The sequence below is a fragment of the Acomys minous genome (genome assembly GCF_964271855.1).
Source record: "Acomys minous genome assembly, chromosome: 13".
NCBI lineage: Eukaryota > Metazoa > Chordata > Mammalia > Rodentia > Muridae > Acomys > Acomys minous.
Genome location: NC_140495.1, coordinates 82,600,460 through 82,625,537, shown reverse-complemented (window position 1 = coordinate 82,625,537; position 25,078 = coordinate 82,600,460). Strand labels below are relative to the sequence as shown.

The 25,078-nt window shown below is 42.3% G+C and overlaps 1 protein-coding gene across 4 annotated transcripts in view; it reads right to left on the bottom strand.

Annotated features, from left to right (window-relative positions):
* The window catches only part of PLCL2 (phospholipase C like 2), a 148,923-nt gene that overhangs the window by 39,240 nt on the left and 84,605 nt on the right, over nt 1-25,078 (bottom strand). For all 4 annotated transcript variants that reach the window (XM_084754666.1, XM_084754667.1, XM_084754665.1 and 1 more), the window contains 2 exons: nt 19,778-22,264; nt 17,268-17,471 (listed from right to left, as the gene is read on the bottom strand). In XM_084754666.1, coding sequence (XP_084610792.1) covers nt 17,268-17,471; nt 19,778-22,264 — 2,691 coding nt within the window. The remainder of the gene's footprint in view (nt 1-17,267; nt 17,472-19,777; nt 22,265-25,078) is intronic.

Sequence of the window (25,078 nt, the reverse complement as noted above, 5' to 3'; positions counted from 1 at the left end):
CTTACCTCTTATGCCTTCCTCTGCTCATCCCTGAGCTTAACAGGTGACCGGGGCCTGTGGCACTTCCAGACGGGCTGCACAGTCACTGTACCCTAGAGCAGCTCTGTAGCAAAGTATCTTTGTTCTGTTATGAGGATTCATGGTTATTTACAACTACGAGTTAAAAATTTCCCCAAACTCAAATAACTTGAAGACTACAGTTTACAAACACGCTGGGCACTGAATGTACCTTACCCTCCACACTAATGTACCTAGACTTCTGAAGCCATCTTAGAGGGTCATGTTAGGTCATGTGCAGGCCCCACCAAGCGTGGAGACCCTCGGTGGACTGGACCTTGCCTGAGGACTCTAGGAACAGGGATCAAAACTGCAGTCATGAACTGAGATGAGGTCTGCAGAAGACAGGCACTCATCTAAGGCTGTCTCCTGCACTAATCAGAATGAGAGGAGAGGCAGTGGTCTCTGTGCTGTGGTTTAAATGTGCGTCTCCAAGATTAACGTGCTGCCAATGTGATGCTGTTAAAAAGTAGGGCCTGGCAGTGGTGGTGCATGCCTTTAATCCTGGCAGTGGTGGTGCATGCCTTTAATCCTGGCAGTGGTGGTGCAGGCCTTTAATCCTGGCAGTGGTGGTGCAGGCCTTTAATCCTGGCAGTGGTGGTGCAGGCCTTTAATCCTGGCAGTGGTGGTACTCAGGAGGCAGAGGCAGGTGGATCTCTCTGAGTTCCAGGCCAGCCTGGTTTATAGAGCAAGTTGCAGGCCAGCCAAGGACACATACTGAAACACTGTCTTGAAAAAACAAAAAGGAAGAGAAAGAGAGAGGGGGGGGGAGAAGGACGAGGAAGATGGGGAGGAGGACAGGACAAGGAGGAGGAGGAAGGAGGAGGAAGAGGAGGAGGAGGCGGAGGTGGTGGTGGTGATGGTAGCAGCATTTAAAAAGGGTTCCAGGGGTCCCCCCCCCCCCATGAAAGAAATTAAATGCTTCATAAAAAGAGCGTCTAACAGTTTTCAGAGAATTTCTTTTTTTCACCACCTTCTGACGAAGTAAGAATTCTCTTACCAAATGTTAGCACCTGTAGACTTCTCGCACTCCACAACTGTTGACATAAATTACCCAGCCTGTGGTAACTGCAGCATGGCAGTACAAATGGCTTGAGACAAGTCTCCAAAACTCAGTGCTGAGCTAGAGAAACAGCTTGTTAATTAAGAGTGCATACTGCTCTCTCTGAGGACCCAAGTTTGACTCCCAGGACCCACACTGGGCAGCTTAACAACCTGTAACTTCAGATCTGACACCCTCTTCTTACCTTCATGCACTCACTTGTACATCTACACTGAAACACACACACGCATACACAAAACTGAAAGTAACTTTTTTTATTTTTTATTTTTTTTTTGGCATATAGTAACTTTTAACGAGTGACTAGAGAGACAGCGGCTCAGCAGTTAAGAGTGTGCACTGCTCTTCTAGAGGGCCCTCGTCTGCTTCCCAGCATTCACGTCAGGTGCCTCTCAACTGCCAGAAACTAGCTCTGGGAGGACCCTACGCCTCTGGCTTGTATGGTTTTTCAGCCCCCTCTTTCTCAATGGTCCCTTAGAGGCACGCACGCACGCACGCACGCACGCACACAAACACGCACGCACACAAACACGCACACACACACTTTAAATCTAGCACCCCCTACACACATACATACATACACACAACATAACCTCTTTCTTATTTTTATTTTTATTTTCCTGCGGACAGGTTTCTTTGTGTGACTCTTGTTGTCCTAGAGCTCATGGTAAAGACGAGGTTGTCCTGGAACTTAAGATCTGTCAACCCTGCCTCCCGAGGGTGAGACTAAAGGTGTGTACCACCACGACCCGCTCACAGCATAGCTTCTTGTGGGAAATGCTTGCAGTGAAACCCAGTTCCTCTTGCTGTCTACACTGGAACAAGACTGGGAAACAGTTATCTTCAAAGGGCCTGCAATGCCACTAGGAATTGTGGTCATCAATTTTTTTTTTCAAGATCACTATGAAAATATTATTTAAGCAACAAATTATTTCCAGAGTAACTTGTCTGGTTTCTTCATAACATTTCACCCCTATGTCCAGAGTTTTCATGACACGATTATAGAAAATTATAGGGAAACACCTAAAGAAAGCTTTCAGAAGAACCTAAAGGCTTTCCCCAGCTATTTTAAACATAGGCACATACTGGGATGCCACTACACACAGGACTCCTGTAGGTCTGAGAGGTAGGACAGGAGTTAAACAATGAAACATATCCTTTTTCTCAGCTCTCATTAGAGGAAAGCAGAGTTTATGGGTGGAAAAGAATAAAAGAACCTGGTCTGGATGAAATCTGCACTCTACGGTTTGTGATTCGTCGACCACTGTAGGCACGGGTGTGTGACGATCAGCTTCACAGCCACAGATGATCAGTGGAAGGGAGCAAAGGGGGCAAACGGAGCGTCCTGGGAGGCTCTCCAGCACCAGCGAGAAATTAGGCAAAGCCAAGCTCGGAAATTTGGAAAATCTGTTCTGTGCAATTATAGTAGTTAAGCTTTATGTTTGAATTTGTGAAAAAAGCAACTTTAAAAGTAAACAAGCCCCCAGGGACTACTGAGAAAGAGGAGGCCGGAACCCTGTAGGAACCAGAGGTGGTGGAAGGCTACCACCAAACAGTGCTCCAGATACAAGAGAGCACATGTACACGTGAACACACAGTGACTCCAACAGCGCGAAGGAGATGTGTGCAGACTCAGGGTGGAGAGAAACCTCAGCATCGAGGGGCAGAACACAAAGCTGAGGAGCTACTGGCAGCTTTCTTTATGGGCTCCCTAGTAGGTGGACTTACTCTGCAGTGCTGGCCCCTCCGCAAGGGTGCTTGGGTGACACAGCAGGGGGTGGAGGGCTGGAAGTGGGTCTGGGGAAGAGCTAGGGTGAATATGATCAAAATATAGTCTGAAATTCTCAAATGATTAATAAAACAATTACTTAAGAAAAGATAAATGAGCCTCGTGGTGATGCCTCAGAGTCACCAAATTAACAAGCAGGGATAGCCAGAGGAAAAGAAAGTACAAGGGCATCATCAGATGTCCGCTGGCGGTGAAGGGAGTCTCGGCAAACAAGCTGTCCACGGTCCTGGGAGCCCTGCACTGTCACTTGGTAACCTTGGGTAACTGTGCAGTATCAACAGTGCTGTAATAATGCGGCAAAGTCAGTCCCGGAAATCACTTCATCATATAAAGCTGCTGAACTAAAAAACATAGTGATTTATAAGAAAAATGGGTTCAGGGCAGAACGCTGGGAAAAAAAAACCTGAAATAACGTGACTCACATAAACACTAATCTGATAAAAGCAGTACCATAATTTACACCCTGTGAGAAGTGTGGCACTTGACCCTGAGAAAGCCCTGACGTACAAGTAGGCTTTGGAAGGTTACAGCTTGCGCTGCGAGCGGCTGTGAGGTAGTTCAAGAGGGGCACCTGAGATCTCACAGCACCACGACACACGGATGCCTACAGTCCACAGCACGCTCGGCCAACACGGGGAACACAGGGTCAAAGGTCAGTCCACCCGGGCACCGTGTTCTGGTTCATCTAGAGTTTCTTTCAGACAAAATTGCAAAAGTGTAAATTTAAGTTATTCGCAGAATGTTCTTAAATGTATCAATCGGGAACAAATTTGCATTCTCAAATCAAGTGAATCCCATTATTCACTATAAAGGGAGAAAAAATCCAAATGGTGTGTGGCATCGTACAAGCCTGCTTCCATAGCACACTAAACCTGTGGGAGAAGATGCCCGGTGTAGTAAATACGCAGGGTACTGGGAGTCGTGAGTGACTTCTGCTCCCAACCCAGAAAGCCAAGAATTCTCCACCTTTTCCATCTGCTCTAACCTTTTATAACACTCATGTCGAAGCTCGGGTGGTTCTCAGAGAGGCTTTCATGGCACCGAACTTCCATCCAAGCCACAGCACACCCAGAACCTCTTGCGCCCTGGATTTCTCCTCGTATAGCAGTAACACTCCAGTTTCCACGGCTGGATTCTCACATTATGGAAAGCCTCTGTGACCATAGCAAATATTTCTATCACTTAATCCTCCAATACACGCCTATTATTAGATGACTTCTAATAAACTTCAATACCGAACTGAGTCTCATAAATAGAAGATAACTTCAAATGCTTATTATACAAAGCATGGGCTCTTCTTACTGAAACAATCACTGGAATTTAGTAAAAATTTCATGAAATTAAATAGTATCCTGCAGTCAAAGTTACTTACAAACCAGGATTCGCACAAGATTCTTGCTAGCTGCAGTGGCAGCTTGTAATAGCAGATAAACCAACTGTTTCTATTTGTGCATTTTTCTGGGAGGCACTTCCAGAGTTAGCCACTAGAAGTCCTTAGTAATACACATTTGCTAGGCAGGGAGGTGAGGGGAAAGAAGCAGAGACGAGGGAAAACATCACAAAGAGGAAACGGAGAGAAGTTCACTTCACAACAAATAAATTGTTGGCAGGGGCGAGTGGTGGAGGAAAGCAAACCCCACAAAAGTCACAGCAGTACAGCTTGGAGATCTCAGACTGAATGCACATGACAGGCTGGATACCCTGCTATGCAAAACAGCCTAAGGGGCACAGAAGAGGGCTCCGAAGAGCCAGAGCGTCTAACTGTCCTGAAAGAATTAATTATGAAGTCAATGTATTGAGATATTTATGCTATTATAAACTCCTGAATTTTAAATTTTTGTCTAGTTTTAACCAAAATGTTAAAAATACAAGTACCTTTTTAAAAACTGTTATTTCAAATGAAATTTCCAAAAAAATAAAGAATTTTAAATTTGTATTTGTATTATTTCTATTTCTTCACAATATTATATTCATAACAAAAACAAAATATGTTTAAATCTCATCAAATATAAATAACCAACTTTAAATAAAATCACAACAGAACTTAAATGCTGAAAAAGAACTCTATGGAATTATAAAGCTAACCCTGTGTAAGCTACATAATTTCTACCATCTCAAGAAGCTTGTCCTATTGTTATTTTCCAAATGGACAGTACCAGGGAAGCAAACCTGTGTGCATATAGATTGTACCAAGTCTCTTAATACTCCATTTTACTATCAACCTTTTATGTACTGATGTCTTGTTGGGGAAGAGCTTGGTGTGCAACATATCATTTCAGAAATGACTATTATGGGGACCTTTACGCCGTGTTCTCACACATTACACTGCCAAGTACGTGAGAGGGATTATCTTGTAACGTGCTGACCTTAAAGATGAACACACACAGACGCCACCCTTCCCTGGGCCTCTGTCATGTCAGCCGCTTACCCTCTGCGTTTCTAAACTGCAATGACAGCATGCTTACACAACAGCCTCATATTATTCCAGGCAGCTAGAAACTTAAATGCACGCTGCACTCAAATATCCTCTCCAGTACTGAGAGCACAAAGTGGCCTAGCTACATGAAGGGACTAAGCAGCTAAGGACCTTGTGACAGGACCTGTGGGTAGCCATGCACAGTCCCCACTGCCTTCCGCCTCTGGCATATAATAGGCCAGATCCTTCTGTCTCCTTCAGTCTCAGATTTTTAAAAGACAGAAAATCCAGAGGCCACATGCTACATAGAGAACAGCTCAAAAGCTGGCCTGAGTCATTCTACACAAGGCAAGGTGAACCTAAGCTGCTTGAAGACATTTTTTTCAGAGAGCAAGTCACTTCTGGAGAGTGACAGGAGCTTCACTCTTTCCAGTCTAACGGCCATTGAGAGTGCTGAACGCTTGCTTAAATCTATCATTACTAAATTAATTAAATTTCAAAACACTCGTTTGACTTAAACATAGTAGCACTGTTATTACTGCCTATTTATATCATGTCTTTTCTCCAAGGGAAGTAAGGTGATTAAGAAACTCCTAATTAGCTAAAAGTAACCGGATCATAGTCTCTCTCAGGTCTGGGTAACCACCTATAGATGTTACTTAAAACAGGAAAGTAACCGGAGACTTCTGTGTAATAAGAAAGGCTGTCAGCACAGCGTAACGCCCATGGTGTCCCTCGCTCCGACAGAGACAGCGTGCATAGGACTGTGGGCAGAGCACCTGTACACGGACCTCAATCCTCCTGTTGCTGAATGCACAACATGAGTGTTGGAGTATCTCCCCCTTTGTCAGTGGAGCCCACAGGCCTAGCTGGTGGTGAGACTCCATGGGATCAGGACGCACATTCATTGACAGCATCATACCAGTGAATAAAACAAGATCCAGCCACCTATCTCTTCTTCCTGTACCCTCCTGTTTCAAATTAAACATGGTATCTTTATGTAAAAAAATAATGGTGTGTACAACATGTTGTTCACACCCATGTACACCTACCTAGGTGGTCTGTGAACTCTCTACTGTACTTACTAAGACCCATCCTTGCAAAGGAGTCAGCTCACGGTGGCAGGGAAGAAAGGAAGGAAGGAAAGCAGGGAGGGAGGGAGGGAAGGAGGGAGGGAGGGAGGGAGGGAAGAAAAAAACCAGTGCTTTCCCAAGGTGGGGTTGGGACTGGCAGGTATCAGGAATGAGTCGGACCTCATTCTCCAGAAGCACAAGAGTGCAATATGGTGCCTCACTAGGGCCTCCTGGGGTAATGGATGTGCTATAGATGGGGTGAAAGTAGCTGTCTTTTAAGGACTTTTCTAGTAGATCCAAGAGAAAGCCCATGCCCACTCAAACTTTCCCTCCTCTCCTCTCCCCAGTCCATATGCTACAATCACTGTATCCCACACCACTGACTACTAACTGGCTCGTGCATCTATCCAGGAGCCATCACTAAGTCTGAACGCAAGTCAATCGACGCAGGAGTGGAACATCCACAGATGCCTATGCCTGTCTCCCTCTCATCCCTTCTCAGGGCAGCCTTCCTGCCTTTGGCACCACCTACCTGACTAGCATCTGGAGCTGAAAGTACCTCAGATGTCTTTGTGGTTCAGGTTGAGACCACCTCACTGATGAGATCACAGCCACTGACTAGAGAGTCTGAGACTCATCTACTACTAAGACAAGAAGGCCATCCAGTCACCATCAGAAAGGCATGTCTCGAAATAAGAGGGAAGTGACTGACATGACCAGTACCTGGGGTAGGCTCCACAACAGGCACTGGATAGTGGGTGGGGCCCAGAGCATCCTTCCCATTGCCCAGGAGGGAGTGGGTTTTCCAGGACCAGTCCTTGGCACCAGTACTCTTTACAAGTCTCTCCTTTACTAGACAGTTTGCAGAGTGTGCTCAGTAAAGCTTGGACTTAATTTGAGAAGATCCCTCTTCCCTTCTTGAAGGGAAGCAAAAGGAAATGGGGTTTTTCAGTCTTAGCAACTTTCCACTCAGTTCCCTTTTCCCTACCCAGCCCTCACCACCCCACCCCAAGAAATGCAGTGTCTGGCTTTAGAAAGAGAGCGTGACTTAAATCCAATTATTTGATTGGTTCATTTATAATCAAGCAGTGCAACTGTGACTATAGACAGCACTAGATATGTGAGAAGCTGCACATATTTTGGTTCACGTTTTGTTGGGCTTTCACACAAAGCACCCCTGGCCCATCACCACTTTCTTGTCTCACACATCATATAAAAAAGACAGAGCACATGGCAGTGCCCACTGTCTCTCCTCTTCTGATTTGCACCTCTTGCTTTCTTCAGGTTAAGACCATAACAATAAGGGTCTTTGCTTTTACAGGCAAGAAGGACTCAGGCAATGGCAACGTTTTTCTCTTACTGGGTCAGCAGCTAAATCCTGTTCTTGTGAGCCATTTAATTTAAGCACATTAAATGAGAAAAAAAAAATAAAATCATGCCTTAGGCTGGCAAAGCTGTTTAGAAAACACATTATCAACATTGTTCACTGCTCTGATGGGCTGGCCTACTGCAATGGCAGACAGTAAATACTGTAGCCTTAGGTTAGGAGTGACTCCTGCCATAGCCACGTGGTTCTATAGCAGGAAAGCAGTAATTGGTAATATCTGATGGTTGTGGTTATATATTATGAAACAAAAATGTAAAACTTTCACATTATGAATTATTTTCAGTTATTTAGAAATGTGCAAGCCATTCTTAGTCTGCAGGCTATTAAAATGGTTTTCCAATTTCTCCTCTAAAATACATGACATTCAACTAAAAGTATTCAAGATAATATAGATTTGATATGCTATGTGAAAAATCAAATACAATTACAATTTTTAAGGAGAAAATTGGTTAAGACATTTGTCAGCAAAAGAAAAGTTTATGTTACGGAGAAGCCTACTATACAACAACAAAGGTAGGGAGAGCTTGACTTTAGAGAATGAGCTGAAAATTACTGGGTGCCATTCCAGCGACATCTAACAACAGTCAAATAACTATTTCTATTCACAAAGACAGATTTATGCTGCTTTGTTTTGGCACAAGATAAGTGATATAGAAGCTAAAATTATTTCATGGCTTCAAGCCTCATAATGACATAAACAATGGAAAACTCCCATTGACCTCTCTTCAGGGCAGAAGTATAATAATTACAAAGACAACCAGAAAGATCCACATTGACTTAAGATTAAGGATTTCTGTAAATGGATGAAAACTTTCCTATATAAAACTTCCATATAAAAATGTTACATTCAAAAAAATGTAACATTCAGCTGTAAATATTCAGTAGAGAAATTATATTATTTAATTAAACTTTATTATTTTTAAATTAATTAGTAATAAAATGTATACAATTAAACAACTCTTACTACATAATACTTCTCTGCCACTGAGTTTACACAAAAGTAAATGTTCTTAATGGCTCAGATTTAGAGGAAAAGTGGCACAGTTATCTCATAGCAAACTGGAGGGACACGAGTGACAAATGCTAGGGCACCGTGGGTTGGGGAAATGGTACAGGGTGCTAACCACATGAAGACTGGAGTCTGGTTACCCAGCACCCACCTGAGGGCTAAGTGCAGCAGTGCCTTTAACCGTAGGCAGAGAGTCACAGCCCAGCTAGCATAGGCAAACAGGTGAGCTCTGGTCTTAAAAAAAAACAAGTGAAGAACAACTGAGGAAGACGCCTGATGTTGGCCTCACATGTGCTTCTACGAGCGTGCGCACTTAGATGCACATGTACCTGTGCACAGATATATGAACACACACACACACAAACTTTCCCCCCAATAATGAGAGATAATTTGGGGGTAAATTAGGAAGATTGCCAATGTTTACAGGGAGAAAAATGCTACAGAGTGAGACATGTTTTAAAAAGAAAAAGGAAAAGGAAAAGAAAGAAAATAACAACAAGAAGAAAACAGAGTAACAGCGGAATGGCTGGCATTTCCCAGTGGGGAGCAGGCAGTGTGCACAAGCCACGCAGTCCTGAGAAGTCTGGAGAGCGTGAGCGTGAGGCCAAGTCCTTCCACCATGCAAATGAAAATAAACAAAATAAGGAACTGATAGGCAACACTTAATTTGTTTTGTTTTGTTTTTATGCACTAAGGCCAAAAGTAACATAGCAGCAAAATGAGGGCTTCCAAGCTTTATTAAAATGTCAACTGTTATTTATAATAATACACCTGTTTGGATGGTAAAAGTCAGTCCCTCATTATTAAAAGAGCTGTGGAAAAATACGTAATAACATTTGCCTGAGTTCATGACCAAGTGAGTAGACAGGAAATTAAGTGTATGCTACTAGCCAGGAAAAGATACCAAAGGGTGGCCTAAGTAGGTGTTAACAATTACATTCACTCGAAAACAATTCTGCAGTATATGATTTGCCATATATTTCATATAAACTGGATATTTCAAGAGCTTCATTATTTATGGAGTATACCCCATGTAAATTATTCCATTCCTTAGATTGATGCCTCCTACAATGTGTATGCACACCCAAGAAATTTATGCCACAAATATAGACAAACTCACTGTTGCATTTATAAACACACCCATGCATTACAACTAAAAATTTGTGTTCATGTGTGTGTATGTAACGCATGTGGTGTGTAAAGAGGGGAATACGCCTGCATGCCCCAGGGATCCTCCCTTTTCTCTCAGTGCTGGATTCCAAGTGCACCACCACCAAAACTGGCTTTTAAAAAAAATATGAACTCTGGGCATCCAAACTCGGGGCTCACGCTTCCACAGCAAGTACTGGCTGACTGAGCTATCCCCTATCCTATAACTAACAATTCTACGCCATTTCAATCTAGTACTACTGAATTTTTGAATTGAATATCATATGCTTCACTAAATGACACAGAAGTAGGTGACAACAGATTAGGTTAATTCCTGGTGAGTGGGTCCTGCATTTCTAAAGTCAGGGGATGGCATGACATTCCTCATAAACAAAATTATATTATCACTGAAACTTACACATCCTGACACAATGACATATTAAACAATTCATCTAAGAGATGAATCTTTAGCAAAAGTATCTTTATAGAGATATTTACATGTGTAATTCTTACTAACTGAAAGGCTAGAGAGCATCCTGGGTCTCACTCAGGCCCTGAGGGCCAGCAGCAGTCTGCTACTTTGCCAAGATGCTGGAGGAAAAATATTATTCATCTGACAACAGTCAAGACAATAGAGAATAGTCTGGCTCTATTATTTTTCAATGATGAACAAGCCTTTTAGCTTGACTAGACCACCTCACAGTCTACTTCTTGCTCTTCCTCCTGGTTCCTCTTGGGAATGCCCAACCTTTTTTCTAGGTGATACTTCAGAAAGAAAGTCATTAGGGTGGTGTACACAATGGACGGCGTGGGGTAGGGGAAGGCCACGTAGTTTTCACACAATGGTTTCTGCGAAGGCACACAAAGCTAAAAACTGGGTCAGATACAATGACCACTGTGTGTGAGCTTTGAGACATTATAATCCGGACGCGTACAATCTCCTAGCTCCCGAGGACACATGTGATGCTGCCATCACACCGTCCTGTAAATATTTCTTTCCCACTGGCAGCTGGAAACAGGAGCAGCTCAGGCGTGTGGTTTCAGAAGCATCACTTGCTGAGCTTCTCTGGCCACCAAACTAAAACTACAAAATATAGGTCTCATACCTACCACTCCTACACTCCCCAACCCTCTTTTCTTCCCTCTCTGTATGTCAGCTGTGTTCTAAAAGCATAACAGTCTGTCTTCCTAGTCCCACTTTTCCAATACTGTTGACACAGGTGCCTCCTTCAAGTGGAAGACGCTCTCAACTTCAAGATGAGCGTGACAGAGGGAGCCGCAAAGGGGATGGAGAGTAACAGTAATTGCGCATCACCCCTGATTTGAACCAGCGTAGCAGGCTCCATTGGCTATGAGACCTCCCTGAGCACAACACGGAGTGTAGCAGTGGCCTGGGAGGTACACAAAGCCATGTCTGTGGCATGCACAGAAGGTTCCTGATCTCAGTGCCAACAATCAACACTGCTGTCTGTGTGAAGAAAGTCTTCATTTCACATAGTTAAAGAACAATTTCTCATAAAATGTATTTTGATCATGTTTTCCCTCCCCAACTCCTTCCAGAGCCTTCCCATAATCTTACTCACCCACCTTTATGATTTTTCTCACTTTCTTTAAAAAAAAAAAAAAGAAAAGAAAAGAAAGAAAGAAACAGAACCCACAAAAAGAAAAGACAAAAAAGAAAAATATCAACGAAGGGGGAGGGGAGAGGAAAGCCCAAACAAAGGAAACATCAGAGCAAAAAACAAGACCACTGAGTTCATTTTGAGTTGGTCAGCTACACCTGGGCTCGGGGCCGCCCTGGAGTGTGGTTGATGTACCAAATGACACTCCATTGGAGAAAACAGATTTTTCTCTTTAAAAGCAGATATCAACTGATCAAAATATATTTTATGAAATTTTAATTAAAAAATAAGGGATAATACTTGTATGAGAAAAGCTTTTAAAGCAAAAAATACATAAAGATTTTTTATGTGTATGTGTGTGTAGGCCCATGTGGGGGAGCAACCCACACAGACTGGAGGGCATTCGATCTCCTGCAGCCGTAGTTAAACCTGATGTGGGAACCAAACTCCACTCCTGGAAAAGCAACAAGGGCCTGAGCCACTGAGCCATTCTCTCTAGCTGCTTCACTTCATTCTTTTTTAAAATTATCTTTTACTTTTTGAGATTATATTTAGTACATTTTAATCAACATTTGGTCTATTATTCTCACTAATTTTAACAATTTGATTGTCATAATATAAGAAAACATTACCCCTATGAGCATATACAGGGGGAGGAGGTCCCCCTCAGTCACAGTCATAGGGGAGGGGAGTAAGGGGAAAATGGGAGGGAGGGAGGAATGGGAGGATACAAGGGAGGGGATAACCATTGAGATGTAATATGAATGAATTAATTTTTTAAAAAAAGATAATATAATCCCATGAGGAAGACGGGTTCCAATAAGCACTGCCTGTTGTCTCACAGTTCCAAGCGGCACAATAATAATCTAACTTGCCACCGCAAAAAAAAAAAAAAAGAAAGAAAGAAAGAAAGAAAAAGAAAAATGAAAAGAAAACATTACATCTCCAAAAAGGAGTTTACTATTACTACAGCAACAACTTCAATTTAATTAAAATATTTTATAACAGTTCAAATGGAATTAAAAATAGAACAATTAAAAAAAGAGAACAAATTGATAAACTTTGGGAATCCTGCGAAGAAAGAGATTTCAATTATATATTAGAAAAAAGTAATTCAAATTGAAACTTTATAAGAGCTAGAAAATTCTGTTGTGTGACTTCTATAAAACCAGTTACTGTAGGAGTTATGCAATAAGTGTTACAACCTAGCAATTCAGAAGAGGGGGGGCCAGGGAACAAAAAAAAAAAAACACTGAGAAGTTCGTGCAGTTGTACTCACAAATACACTTGTGAGTTTTTAAAAGTCCCTAGTGTCCCTGAGGAATGTTAAGGAGATCCTGAGAACCCACGCAGGATCATACTCCTGCCCCGATCAGCACTGGACCTCAGAAACTGATTAGCCAGAGTACCTGTTTTCATTTGGGGAGTTCTACTCCACTTTCAGAATTCCTGGTAAAAAGTTGTTCATAAAGAAATGTCACTGAGTGGGAGACAGTGGTGCACACCTGTAATCCTACCACTCAGGGAAGCAGAAGCAGGTGAATTCGAGGCCAGCCTTGTCTACAAAGCAAGTCTAGGATAGCCAGGGCTGTTAACACAGAGAATCCCTGTCTTAAAAACAAAACAAACATACCTAAAGAAAAAAAGAGAAGGAAAGGAAAGTAAAAAGAACAAGAAAAGAAAAAGTCACTGTGTGACTGCCACAGAAAGCTGTGTCTTTTATGGCTAAATCATGTCAGGTTTTGATCAATGAAGTAGGTCTGTACTTTTATTTGAGGTTTAATCTTAAGTAACATCTATAAATACCAACTATTGCTTAGATCTTCTTCCAATATAACTTAGAGTCAAGAAATGACTGGGCATGGAAAAGTGCCTCAAACCTTTCCATTTTTACTCCATCCTTTTATTTTTCTAGAACATTCTAAAGGAATCCCAGCATAGGTTTCTGAGTCGATTTTGTCACCCTTCTTACCATTTAGTAACTGGATGGACCTCTGATGACAGGGGATATTCATGATGGGTAATGTGGGTCCTCAGACACCAGAATATTGTGCCCCCAATGGTTTCGGGGACACACAATCCTTGTCCTGTCTACTTTCTTTTATTCAGATATATATTTTTTAGTTATTTTTTTTGAGAATTTCATGCATTGTATTTTGTTCATATGCACCCCTCTTGCAACTCCGCCCAGATCCACCACTCAGTTCATACTACCCAATTTTGTGTCCTTATATTTTTAAAAACCCATCTGCCCCAATCACTGTTGGCTGTATACTCTCATGTATACATGGTGTGTGGCCATCCACTAGAGCTTGTTCCACCTATCAGAACCACACTCCTACCTCCCCCTTCTATGCTGGGATTTTGTCTATCTTGAGCTTGCAAAGGTCTTGGATATGATGTCACAACTACTCTGAGTTCATTCGTGCAACTACCCTGTTGTGAGTGGAAAACACTGCTTTGTTGAAGTCATCTCCTGCCTCAGTTTTTACAATCTACCTGCCTCCTCTTCTGCAATATCCCTGAGTCTTGGGAGGTAGAGGAAGAAGCGTATTATAGATGTCCCATTCAGGGCTAGTTACTCCAAGTCTCTTATTCTTTGCACCTTGACCAGTTGTGAATCTATGTGGCATTCATGATTTCTACAAAAAGAAGCTTCTCTTTTTTGAGAGATACATTAATCTTTGGGGACAGCACAACTCACTAGTGAGTTGTTTAATACAATGTCCATTTAGCATACTAATAGCAGTAGATTCACCCCAAGGACCTGTCTAATCGCATGTTCTTGGCACTGAATATGGTGTGAGGTATGGGTCCCATCTTACAGCGTGGGCCTTAATTAAAATCAGAAAATGTTTGGTTACTTTCATGCCACTATTGCACCGGTAACCATATCCTGCCACACCAGTCACTGTTGTAGTTTGCAAAGTTTATAGCTAGGTAAAATCTATAGCTATTTTCTTCCCTGGCACCTTCCAGCACTATGAAAGCTAGCTGGAGTTGAAGCTTGATTTCTCCATAGTCTATGATTCAAGTATGTAGTGTTTTACAACGATAGCTCTACCAGTTGACACTCCCACCAGCAATGAATAAGTGTCCCCTTTCCTTACATCCATGCCAACATTGTTTTTTTTTTTTTTTATCTTAGCCATTCTGACTGGGTAGTATAAAATCTCAAATTGGTTTTAATTTGCATTTTCCTGGTGGCTAAGAATGCTGAAGAATTTAAAAACTATTATTCAGCTATTTATATTTATTTTATATTTTCAGAACTTCTGTTTAGTTCCAAGCCCCTTGGCAGCAGGCTACCAAGAAGAGACTTGATACTCTATGAGCATATACAGGGGCAGGAAGTCCCCCTCAGTCACAGTCATAGGGGAGGGGAGTAAGGGGAAAATGGGAGGCAGGGAGGAATGGGAGGATACAAGGGATGGGATAACTATTGAGATGTAATATGAATAAATTAATAAAAAAAAGAAAAGAAAAAGCATATTGGTTTTGGTTCTTCTTTGAAAATCTGGTAGAACTGTGCACTGAATATATCTGGCCCTAGACTTCCTTTTTTCTTTTTAAATTTGGGGAACTTTTAATTACTTCTTTTATTTCACTGGATGTTTTCCAATCCAAACTGTTAGTATGTGTCTCTTAATTGGGGTACTGAGATGATTAATAATAAGAGTTATTATTGAAAATGTATATTCATTTTTGTCATTTTGTTGCTTTATGGTGTTTTATTATACCTTTCTGATTACATGTTCTGGAACCGGTTATTCCTTCTGCTCTCTTAGGTGTGTTTAAACTTCTCCTCAGAACTAAATATTCCTTCCAGTGGATGATAATCTCTGAGCTTGTCTCCAGGAGGAAATGCTCAGTCGCTTTATCTCTTGAGTTTCTCTGAATCTAAGCTGACATGAAAGGAGGAGTAAACACCTAATATAAGGTGTGTCTACTGTGATGGCTGATCTTCACCCTCAGCTTTGTGGGGTTTAGAGTCACCATGAAAACACACCCCTACAAGGGAAGAAAGCGCCACCCTGACTATGCTAAAGGTGGCTCCATCCCATGAGTTGGTGTCCTGAAAAGGAGAAGGCAGTAATGACCTCTGCTCAGTTTCGTCCAAAGGAATATTTCCCCAAATGGCTTCTCTATGCAACCTTTCCCCAGGTGATGTTCCTTATAACACAGTATGGGAAATGCTAACCTATGATATTTGTATTTCCCTTGAATCATCTAAGCTCATTTAAATTACAGCTTTCAGACCAACTTAAAAAACAGCCAAAAATGTTTTATATAAGATGAATGATGCCAATCCTATATCCTCCTGGAACACAGCTGGCCTTCGTTGGCGTTAGCTTGTTTATTTTTGTTTTTTTCAGACAGGTTTTCTCTGTGTAGCCCTGGCTGTCCTGGGACTTCCTCTGTGGACCAGGCTTCCTCAAATTCAGCCATCTGCCTGCCTCTGCCTCCTGAGTGCTAGGATTAAAGGTGTGTGCCACCAACCACCATCACTACCATCCCAGTCTGGCCTACCTGGCATTTTTAGGGTGAAAGAGGAGATAGCAAGGTACTTATCATGGAATATCCTCAATGGTAAAAGGTGACAGCCCTGCCTTCCTGAAAGTGCCCAGCACTCTCAGTCCAAAGAGTCACTACTGATACACACAGCCAGTTCTATCCTATATTAGTAACTTGAAATGAGTGCTGGTCACAGATTAAATTCTTCCTTAGCAGGCCAGTGAAATGCTCTATGGTGAAAGGGCCTGGACTTGTAAGTCTGAGGATATGAGCTCACTCACTGCATTCCACAATAGGAGAGGACGAAGTCCCGAAGTCTGTCCTCTGACCCAGGCAAGCATGATACGGCACATGTTGCAGCAGCCCTCCACAAACACACATGAACCCACAAAAGACAAAGTTCTCCCTCAAGAGTTTTGAAAAATTATAAAAGCACAACAAAAGAGGAGTATAAAATTAAGAACAATGCAAGATAAATCTTAAAGGCAAAACTGTACTATTCTAGGTGTCCTGAACATAACTTATTACCACTAAGCTGATTACAAATGAACATGTCTCAGAGCAGCTGCCCCAGGAAGGAAATAACCACACAACAGCATTGTATGATGGGAGCAGCTGCCTTAATGGTGAGTCAAACTCATCTTTTAAAACATCAAGTTTATTACCTTACTGGGTTGAGGGAAAAATGGTAACAAAATAAATCAGTGACTAGTTCCAAGATGGGATACAAAATTTTAAACCACATAAATAGAAGATACACAGAGTTGTTGCCGGGCACAGTGGCGCACGCCTTTAATCCCTGCACTTGGGAGGCAGAGGCAGGTGGATTGCTGAGAGTTCCAGGCCAGCCTGGTCTACAAAGCGAGTCCAGGACAGCAAAGATAACATAGAGAAACCCTGTCTTGAAGGAAAAAAAAAAAAGAAGAAGAAGAAGATACAAAGCATTCATTAGAAGCTGATTCACATTCAGTTCTTGGGGAGCTAATGTTCAGTCTGACTGAGGAAAGTGCCTGTGGCTCCTGCCTTCTAACACAAAACTCAAGCATAACAAAGCCAGGCCAAACACTTTTCCAATGTAAGTACATGAGGCTTGGGACAAGACAAGTACAGGTGAGCAAAGGCTGCTGCGCCCATCCTGTGTGGTAACCTAAGGTACCTCTCTCCCCAGGAACAGGACAAACAGCACTCACCATGTCATAAGTTGTGACAATCTTCTTCAGAACCTCAGGCACTATGGCCTGCAGCTCCATGGTGGGGTAGGGCTCACTGAGATTCAAGACCACCAGGGGGGTATTGTCCGGCCCCAGGAAGCGAGGAGACACGGCCAGCATGCACTGCATGAGGTTGGCCACTGAAGAGAGGCCACATAGCTCCTTGAATGACACCACTGCATTCTGCAAAATAGAAAGGAGACCTCTGGTCATTGTGGTGGCTATTCTTGGTTGTCAACTGGACTACATCTGGAATTAACTAAAACCCAGATGGCTAGACACAGCTGTGAGGGAGCTTTTCTTAATTAAATTATTTGAAGTGTGAAGACCCATTTCTAATCTGGATCTGATCTTTGAGGTAGGAAGATCCACCTTTAATCTGGGCCATACCTTCTGCTGGAAGCCTATATACAGGGGCACAGCAGAAGAGAGCCTTTTCCCTCTGTGACTGCTTCCCTGACTCTCACTAGCAAGTCCGTTCCCTCACTGGCATTCTTCAGGATTCCAACGTATGCTGAAGAACAGCTCAGACATCCAGCCTGGTGCACTGAACAACTACTGGACTCTTGGGCCTACCACTGGTAGATAATCATTGTTGTACTACAGAGACCCAGCCTGTAAGTCATTCTTTAAAAGCCCCCGTGTGTGTGTGTGTGTGTGTGTGTGTGTGTGTGTGTGTGTGTCTGTCTGTCTGTCTGTCTGTCTGTCTTCATACATTGTCTGTCTGTCTGTCTGTCTGTCTGTCTCCATACACACACATACACAGTCAGGTGTATGACTCGAGGCATGCTTTTGTCCTGTCTAGATAGAACAGGTGTGCAGAATGAGCAGATCTAAGCTCCTAAGTAACTCATGTTCTGGAAACAAGTTTTGAATTTAAACATTTCATTTTTATTAATATTGCTTTAAACATGGCCATCAAGCTATGTATATCATCTTGTTCAAAATCATTGTGTGACCATGTATAGAAATAAATTATTGTGATAGCTAAAGTATGGTCCCCCAAGCAGTCTGATAACTCTATTTTTCTTCACAGCCTATCCTGCATCTGTCACCTCAGCCTGCACTTCCTCTTTCTGCCACCCACCCCCAACTGTAGCACGAGTCCCTCGAGGACAAGCTGCTGCCTATTGGTTCCACCAGGCTCTCACAGCCAGGAGACTACGCAGAGCAGGCGCTTACTAAGCACCACTACAGATGGCTCTGTGGGGTTCAGTACAGACAGGTCCTGAAGGCATGATGGCTGAGCCCTAACAGGTCCCAAGAGGACTCATGTTCCATATGCGCGTCAGTAATCACAGGCAGGGGACAGTGTGGTTTATTTGGAACTGACAGTTTGCCAAAATGCATGCCCCCTCCACAATGGAGAAACCCTTCCAATCTTGGTTTTGCTTTGACCTTGAGAGGAAGGCGATAAATATCCTTATTGCAGGCAACTTCTTACTCGTGGGGAGGTTTCAGAATTAGATAGGATACATATATTGAAAGTGTTTCCTTGTTTAGAATTTACTGTGAATGTCATCTTTGTAATAGTGGTGAAAGAGCAAACAAACGGGATAGAGATGACTCAGTGGTTAAGAGCACCGGCTGCTCTTCCAGATGACCTGGATTTGATTCCTAGCACTCACATGGCAGCTCACAACCATAATTAGCTCCAGTCCCAGTGGATCCAACACTCTCTTCTGATCTCTGTGGGCACAAGGCATGAATGTAGTCCACAGACACATACGCAGGCACAACACCCATGCATGTAAAATAAAAATCAACAAATCATTTTAAAAGAACAAACAGAGTGCCTGCCACATGTGGCGCATCTCACACACCGTTGTGAGCTCTCTGAGGGGGAAGAGGGGGGGGCACTCAGGGCTCTATACCTACATCATTCACCAATCTTAGCACACAGGTAGATATGTGGCCCACCCTTAACACTTACACAGTTTCTTACTGACTGCTCTAAGACATGTTATTTTAAAGCAAATTACCATCTTGACTTTTATAAACACATTTACCACAAGTATTTTATGTAAATGACTATCCTCTAAAATCAAGAGAACACTGGCTCATAAGTGTTCCTAAGCACTGGAGCTGCGTAAGAAAGATCCGGAACACATCCCTTTTACTTTAGCCAACCTCCTTTTGATAGGTCATCGATTTGTGTTCCACCTAAGGACCACATCAAAGATTCCCATGTAGCATAGCTGTTAACTGGTCATAAGAGAAACGTGGGTAAGCCGCTTAGGAGTCAGCAACAAAACCAGTTTATCCTAGCATGGAATCAATATTTCAACAACTACAGTTTTGGAATGTTCAGAAATGAGACTAGTAATAAACACTCTAGCAAACCAGTTGAAAATTACAAAGTATTTAAAATTAAATCTATTGCAAAAAAAAAAAAAACAACCAAACAAACAAAATCAAGCATACAAACAAAAAACTTATCTACAAACCATAGACACGCACAAAGTAGAGATCTAAACACGAGCACACACCTGCATGTTCTCTCTCAGGTCTGTGGCATCCCGAATCGGGGGCTGGGCATTCTTGAACACCTCATCTACGGTTTTAATCCACAGTGTTCTCAGAGATGCGTACTCCCGGGACTTCTTCCCTTTCCTCACGGAAAGGCCCCTTTTATGAGGTTTCCCTCCTCCTCTTCTGTTAGTAATAGCCACGTGGACGAACAAGGAAGCATGGGCAAGGACCTCTCCGGTCAAGGACTGAAGGGGGACATGGCGGTAGCCCGTCTGTAAACACTCGAAGGGAATCGTGTACTGGCCAATAAACTCGTCCCCGATGTAGTCATCGTCCAGGACTACAAAGCGCACCATGGCTAGCTCAGGGAGGTTGATCTGAAATTCAAAGCTTTCGTCAAAAATGGGAGCGTCTCCATTCTGATTGACGGTTTTTGTCCTTTGCTCTGCACAGTCTGCAGGGATCCCATGGATTTCCACATAGACATAAGGGTCCACCACGTCCCCTTTGGCACCCGACCCTTTGGGCTTGGGAAAGTTCTGGCCACTTATGATTTTGATGTGAAGTAACTGAGGTGAAACTCCAGGGACAGAGTCCTTCGTGTTGGCACTGAAGAAGGAGACTTCTTCCCTCATGATGGCTGGCCGAAGGACATAGCCACAGTTCCCGTTCTGCCTAAACCAGCCGATGTTCAGGTCCATCATCAGGCCCGGAGTCTGAAAGTTCATGGCTACAATCTGACAGCCACATTTCCAAAAATCTTGAGGGTTCATGTTGCTAGAGTCAATCCTCATCGGACTAGGGAAGACCCTGGCAAGAAAGCGCTTGTTGTAGTTGACAAAGTCCCCAGGGTTCTCGTTGGCATATTTGCTAGCAAGCACTTCATTAAACGAACAGACTTCCCAGTATTTCTGCACCTGAAACGATACCTGAAATTCTCTGAACTGGACTGACTTACAGATGCTCACCAGTTCAGACAGTTCTTTGCAGAGCTGGAATCGCTTCACAGGCACATGGTTGGGTTGCTCCACGTTCTCTTTCCCCATCCTCTGAGACATTTCGGCTCCTTCGTCTTCATCGGTAACATCCCCTTCTACGCCAGAGCAATTCGAAGACAGCTTCTTTGCTTTGATTAGAATTTTCCCTTTCAGGACATCTGGGGATGGTAGGTAAGATTCCTCCAAGTTGGGAGATGTTGTATACAGCTTGTCCCCTAGAATTTTCTTCATGTGCTGAACCATCACTTTCTGTTGTTTAATAGAACAGTGATTTTCTAAACATAAGATGAGAGGATACTCAGAAGCAAAGAATGCATACTTGTTAATAATATCAATGACACTGCGGAAGACTATCTGAGAGGTCATGGTGTGGCCGGTGTAAATCACAGGCTCGTTATCTGGCCCATCCCACACATCTAACTCAACACTCCTGCAACCCATTTTAAGAGCTCGGATATATCCTGTGATGTCAGAGGGACCCCGGAACTGATCCTCTATTAAGTATGTATTATGAGATGAGTTTATAAAGTAATGAGACAGAGGTTGCTTCATATCCTGACAGACTTTCTTGTGTTCTGGGTCAAATATATAACAATCAGGTGACATCAGGTAATTAGTGAACCCATCTATGGAGAGCCAGCCCTTTTCCTGGCCTTCTTTGGATGGCTCATATTTGTGAATAATTTCAAGGCTTATTTCCTCATTTATATGTGCTACACCCTGCTCTGCCTCAAGAAACATCATAAGGTCCTTGGTATCAAGGAATTCTTTATTGCTTGAAAACTGAACTAAAAGAAAGTAAATTTCAGGTCTAGTACAAAGTTCATGAAAAACCTCAATAAATTCTTCCTTTGTGATTTCAGTACCAGTTTTGTCCTTTGACTTATGCAATTCTTTGAACTTAAGCTCAATTTTGCTTGTTTTTAAACCAGGATTGAGGTTTCTGATACATTGCACAGCATTACACAGAGTTATATGTCCAAGATCATCTACATCAATTTCACTAAACATTTGTGAAACCCAAGAAGTCCTCATGTTGTCTTGGCTACTTTCTAACATATCGAGTGTATGTTTCCCATAGGAAATCAGGTATCGGAGTCCCGTCACCCAGATGTTCGCAACATCTGCAGAATTGGCAACCAAATCAAGTGACTCATAGTTCTCTCCATAAATGACTGAAAACGCACAATCTTCAGATATCTGCTCGGAAATGCCGTTGCTTCGGAATATATCTGTGTTTTTCCCTGTTCTCACTTCCTTGATAGATTTGATATCGATCTTGGCTTTCTCAGAGTCCTTCTTAGATGGCTCCCATCTCAGGCTTTGCATGTCGGCGTCCAGCAAAAAATACCGATGATAAATTCTGGAGTTTGAACGAACCTTTTTGAGTTCAGAACCCTCAACCATCGAGTTGATACAGTCACTTGCGCTACTAATCTTCTTCTCGGTTGGCATGCTGCTGAATGACACAGTTTTCTTTCGCTCTCTTTTCTGTTTCGTGCCATCCTGGAGGGAAGAAAAGTTGTGTTAGGAAAACACAAACACAGGTGTTCATGTTCAGACTAGGAATTAAAATAGAATTCCCTGAGAAAATGTATAATGTGATTTCCTATTCTGCATCTTGTGATGCCTGTCAGCTGTTCATCCTTAGAGTTTAGAAGAGGTCTGAGAGGCTGTGCTCTCATACCAATGGGCAGGAAACTATTGCTCAATAGCCACAGCTCATATTTGTCAAAGAATCTCAATCACTCAAAGCAGACACTTGTTTACACTGGCTACATAATTTTCAGGAAGACTCTTTTGCTCATGAACAACCAAGAATTCCAAGGCATCAAAAGAACATTAAGGCAACCACAGTATCCATTTGCATGTGAGGCCTTTGCTTTTTTTGTTTGTTTTTATGTTTTTTGAGACAAGGTTTCTCTGTGTAATAGCCTTGGCTGTCCTGAAATTCTCTTTGTAGACCAGGCTAGCCTCAAATTCACAGAGATCCACCTGCAACTACACTGCTCATGTCCCTGTGCAGGTACAGATATCCTACATCAGTGTTTCCTATGGGCTTAGCACTACATGCTTCAAAATCACCTAGGTTACTTGGTTAAAATTCGAGATTCTGAGCCTATATAATCAGATCTCTAGGGTTGGAAGCAGGAGTCTGTACTCAGGCAGCAGTCCACATGCTGGGTACATAGGCTAAAGTCTGAAAGCCATTTTCTAGCCACTTGGGTTCACTAGTACATTTTGACTATTTTATTTCTGAACTCTATATATGACTAGGCTAGAAATGGTTAAGGATGGACGCACAGTTAAGGTGTATATTAAATAACTGGAATTCCTGGCTTTTTACAGTATCACAATAAAGCCCTGCATACTTCAGGTAGACACAGATTGCTATTACAGTCATGCTGGGCATAAGAGGAGCTATAGATTATAGCTAAGGTGCGTCTAAAATTATAAGCTTAGATTTATTAAAACCTGCTGCTGTTGCATCTGGATGCTGCTGTCAAGGAACCTCCAATATAAACATGGGTTATAGTGCTACCCAAGTGAAAAGCTTCAGGGTGCACCTATTTTTTGTTTGACTTTTTCGGACGCTGCAGTAGTAAGAATTGAACCCAGGGCTCTGTGCAAGCCAGGCAAACATTCTGCCACTGAGCTATATCCCCTACTTTAAAAGGAAGTTGCATCCTGTTTTCCTGCAAAATTCAACATATTCATTCACACTTAAGTGCTAACAGTCACATTCAACTGTATAATTCAAACCTTTCCTACACAGACAGATACCTTTATTTGAAGAAAAAGAAAAGAAAAAGGTGATCTGAGCTTTAAAAAACACTGATTTTTCAGAAAGCATATGAAATTTGTGACAAATTTTTAGCAACTTACTATATTCATAAATAAGGAGCAGAATAGGAATGTGGGTTTGAGACTAAGAGAAAAAAACATTTCATCATGTAGACATATTCAAAGGCAATTCTGCTTTTCCTGCTATGCATAGAATCTATTTCAGTACCTCTATATTTAAAAGAGCAACCATTATTCTATCTATATCTGAAATTTAAAACCATTTTTACTTTTTGATTATACTTCCAAAAGCAATTTGCAGACGGTAACTAAACTTAATCCTTAAATCATATGGGTACCATTTTCCTCAGAGTTTTAGATGATCTGAGATACACGGTAACATGAAGCCATCGGGCAGAGCATTCTTCATAACCATATCATCAGAATGATAAAGTACAAAAGGAGGTGAAAGCTCTGACAACGGCATCTGTAAGATGAATTGTATCATAGTTGTTCCAAATCCCTAGAGCAGAGATTGCATTCTAACTTTTTAAGTGAGTTGGCATAAAATCAAATTTGTAATCAGCCATGCATAAGGGCATAAAGCAAATGTATAAATTTCCTATTTGTCAGAACAAAATGCATCTTTGCCTCTAAAAAGACACATTTTTCCTTTAGTAAGGGCAACATGATAATTCAGTAAGGGCATTTCATAATCTATAAATTATACCTCAAAGTGCTACTGGTTAAATGAAGTCACAAAGATAAATGAAGGTGTTTATGCACTGATCCATTAAAAATACATAGCATTTTCTCAGCACTTTCCATCTTTTATTCTCCCATTTTTACACTGATTAATAATTTACTGCTACCTTCTAGCTTGCTACAAAAGTCACATTTCACATTCATGGTTTTCTTAGGAGAGGACTAAACAGCCAGGTTCCTTCACAGCGTGCATACAGCACACACATGCATTCGTGCCAGTGTCTGCGGGACAGGCATCGGCGTACATACCACACTGTGGCTTTACAGGTACCGCCTCCCTTTTCACAACCCAGGCCAGGTTCTGACTGGTGACTCTGGAGCATGGGCTATACTGACGCACACTCATGATGGACACCCAAAGGCAGCCTTTGTAGTTAGTCAGTCTCCCCTCCCTATTTGCTGTTAGCCAAAGCCATGTTGCCTTCTCCATAAGAAACATCCTGTTTCTCCCTCACTAGTGGCAGATAAAGTCACTAGAAACCTCAAGGAGAAGACCATGCTTGCTCACCAACTGTTATAGTTTGGATTTTAACTGTACCTTCTTCCCTAGAGCTCGCGTGTTAAAAGCTTGATCCCTGTTCGGCAACATTCAGAGGCTGAGCCTTGAGGAGGCGGCTGGACCATGAGGATACTGATGAAACCATTATTCCATTTATGGATTCATAACTACTTGGAATATCTGAGGTGGCGAAAGCTTTCCAAGTTAGAGCCCTGTTAGAGGAAGTGAGTCATGGAAAGCATGTCCTAGAAGGGTGTATCTTGTCCCTGCTC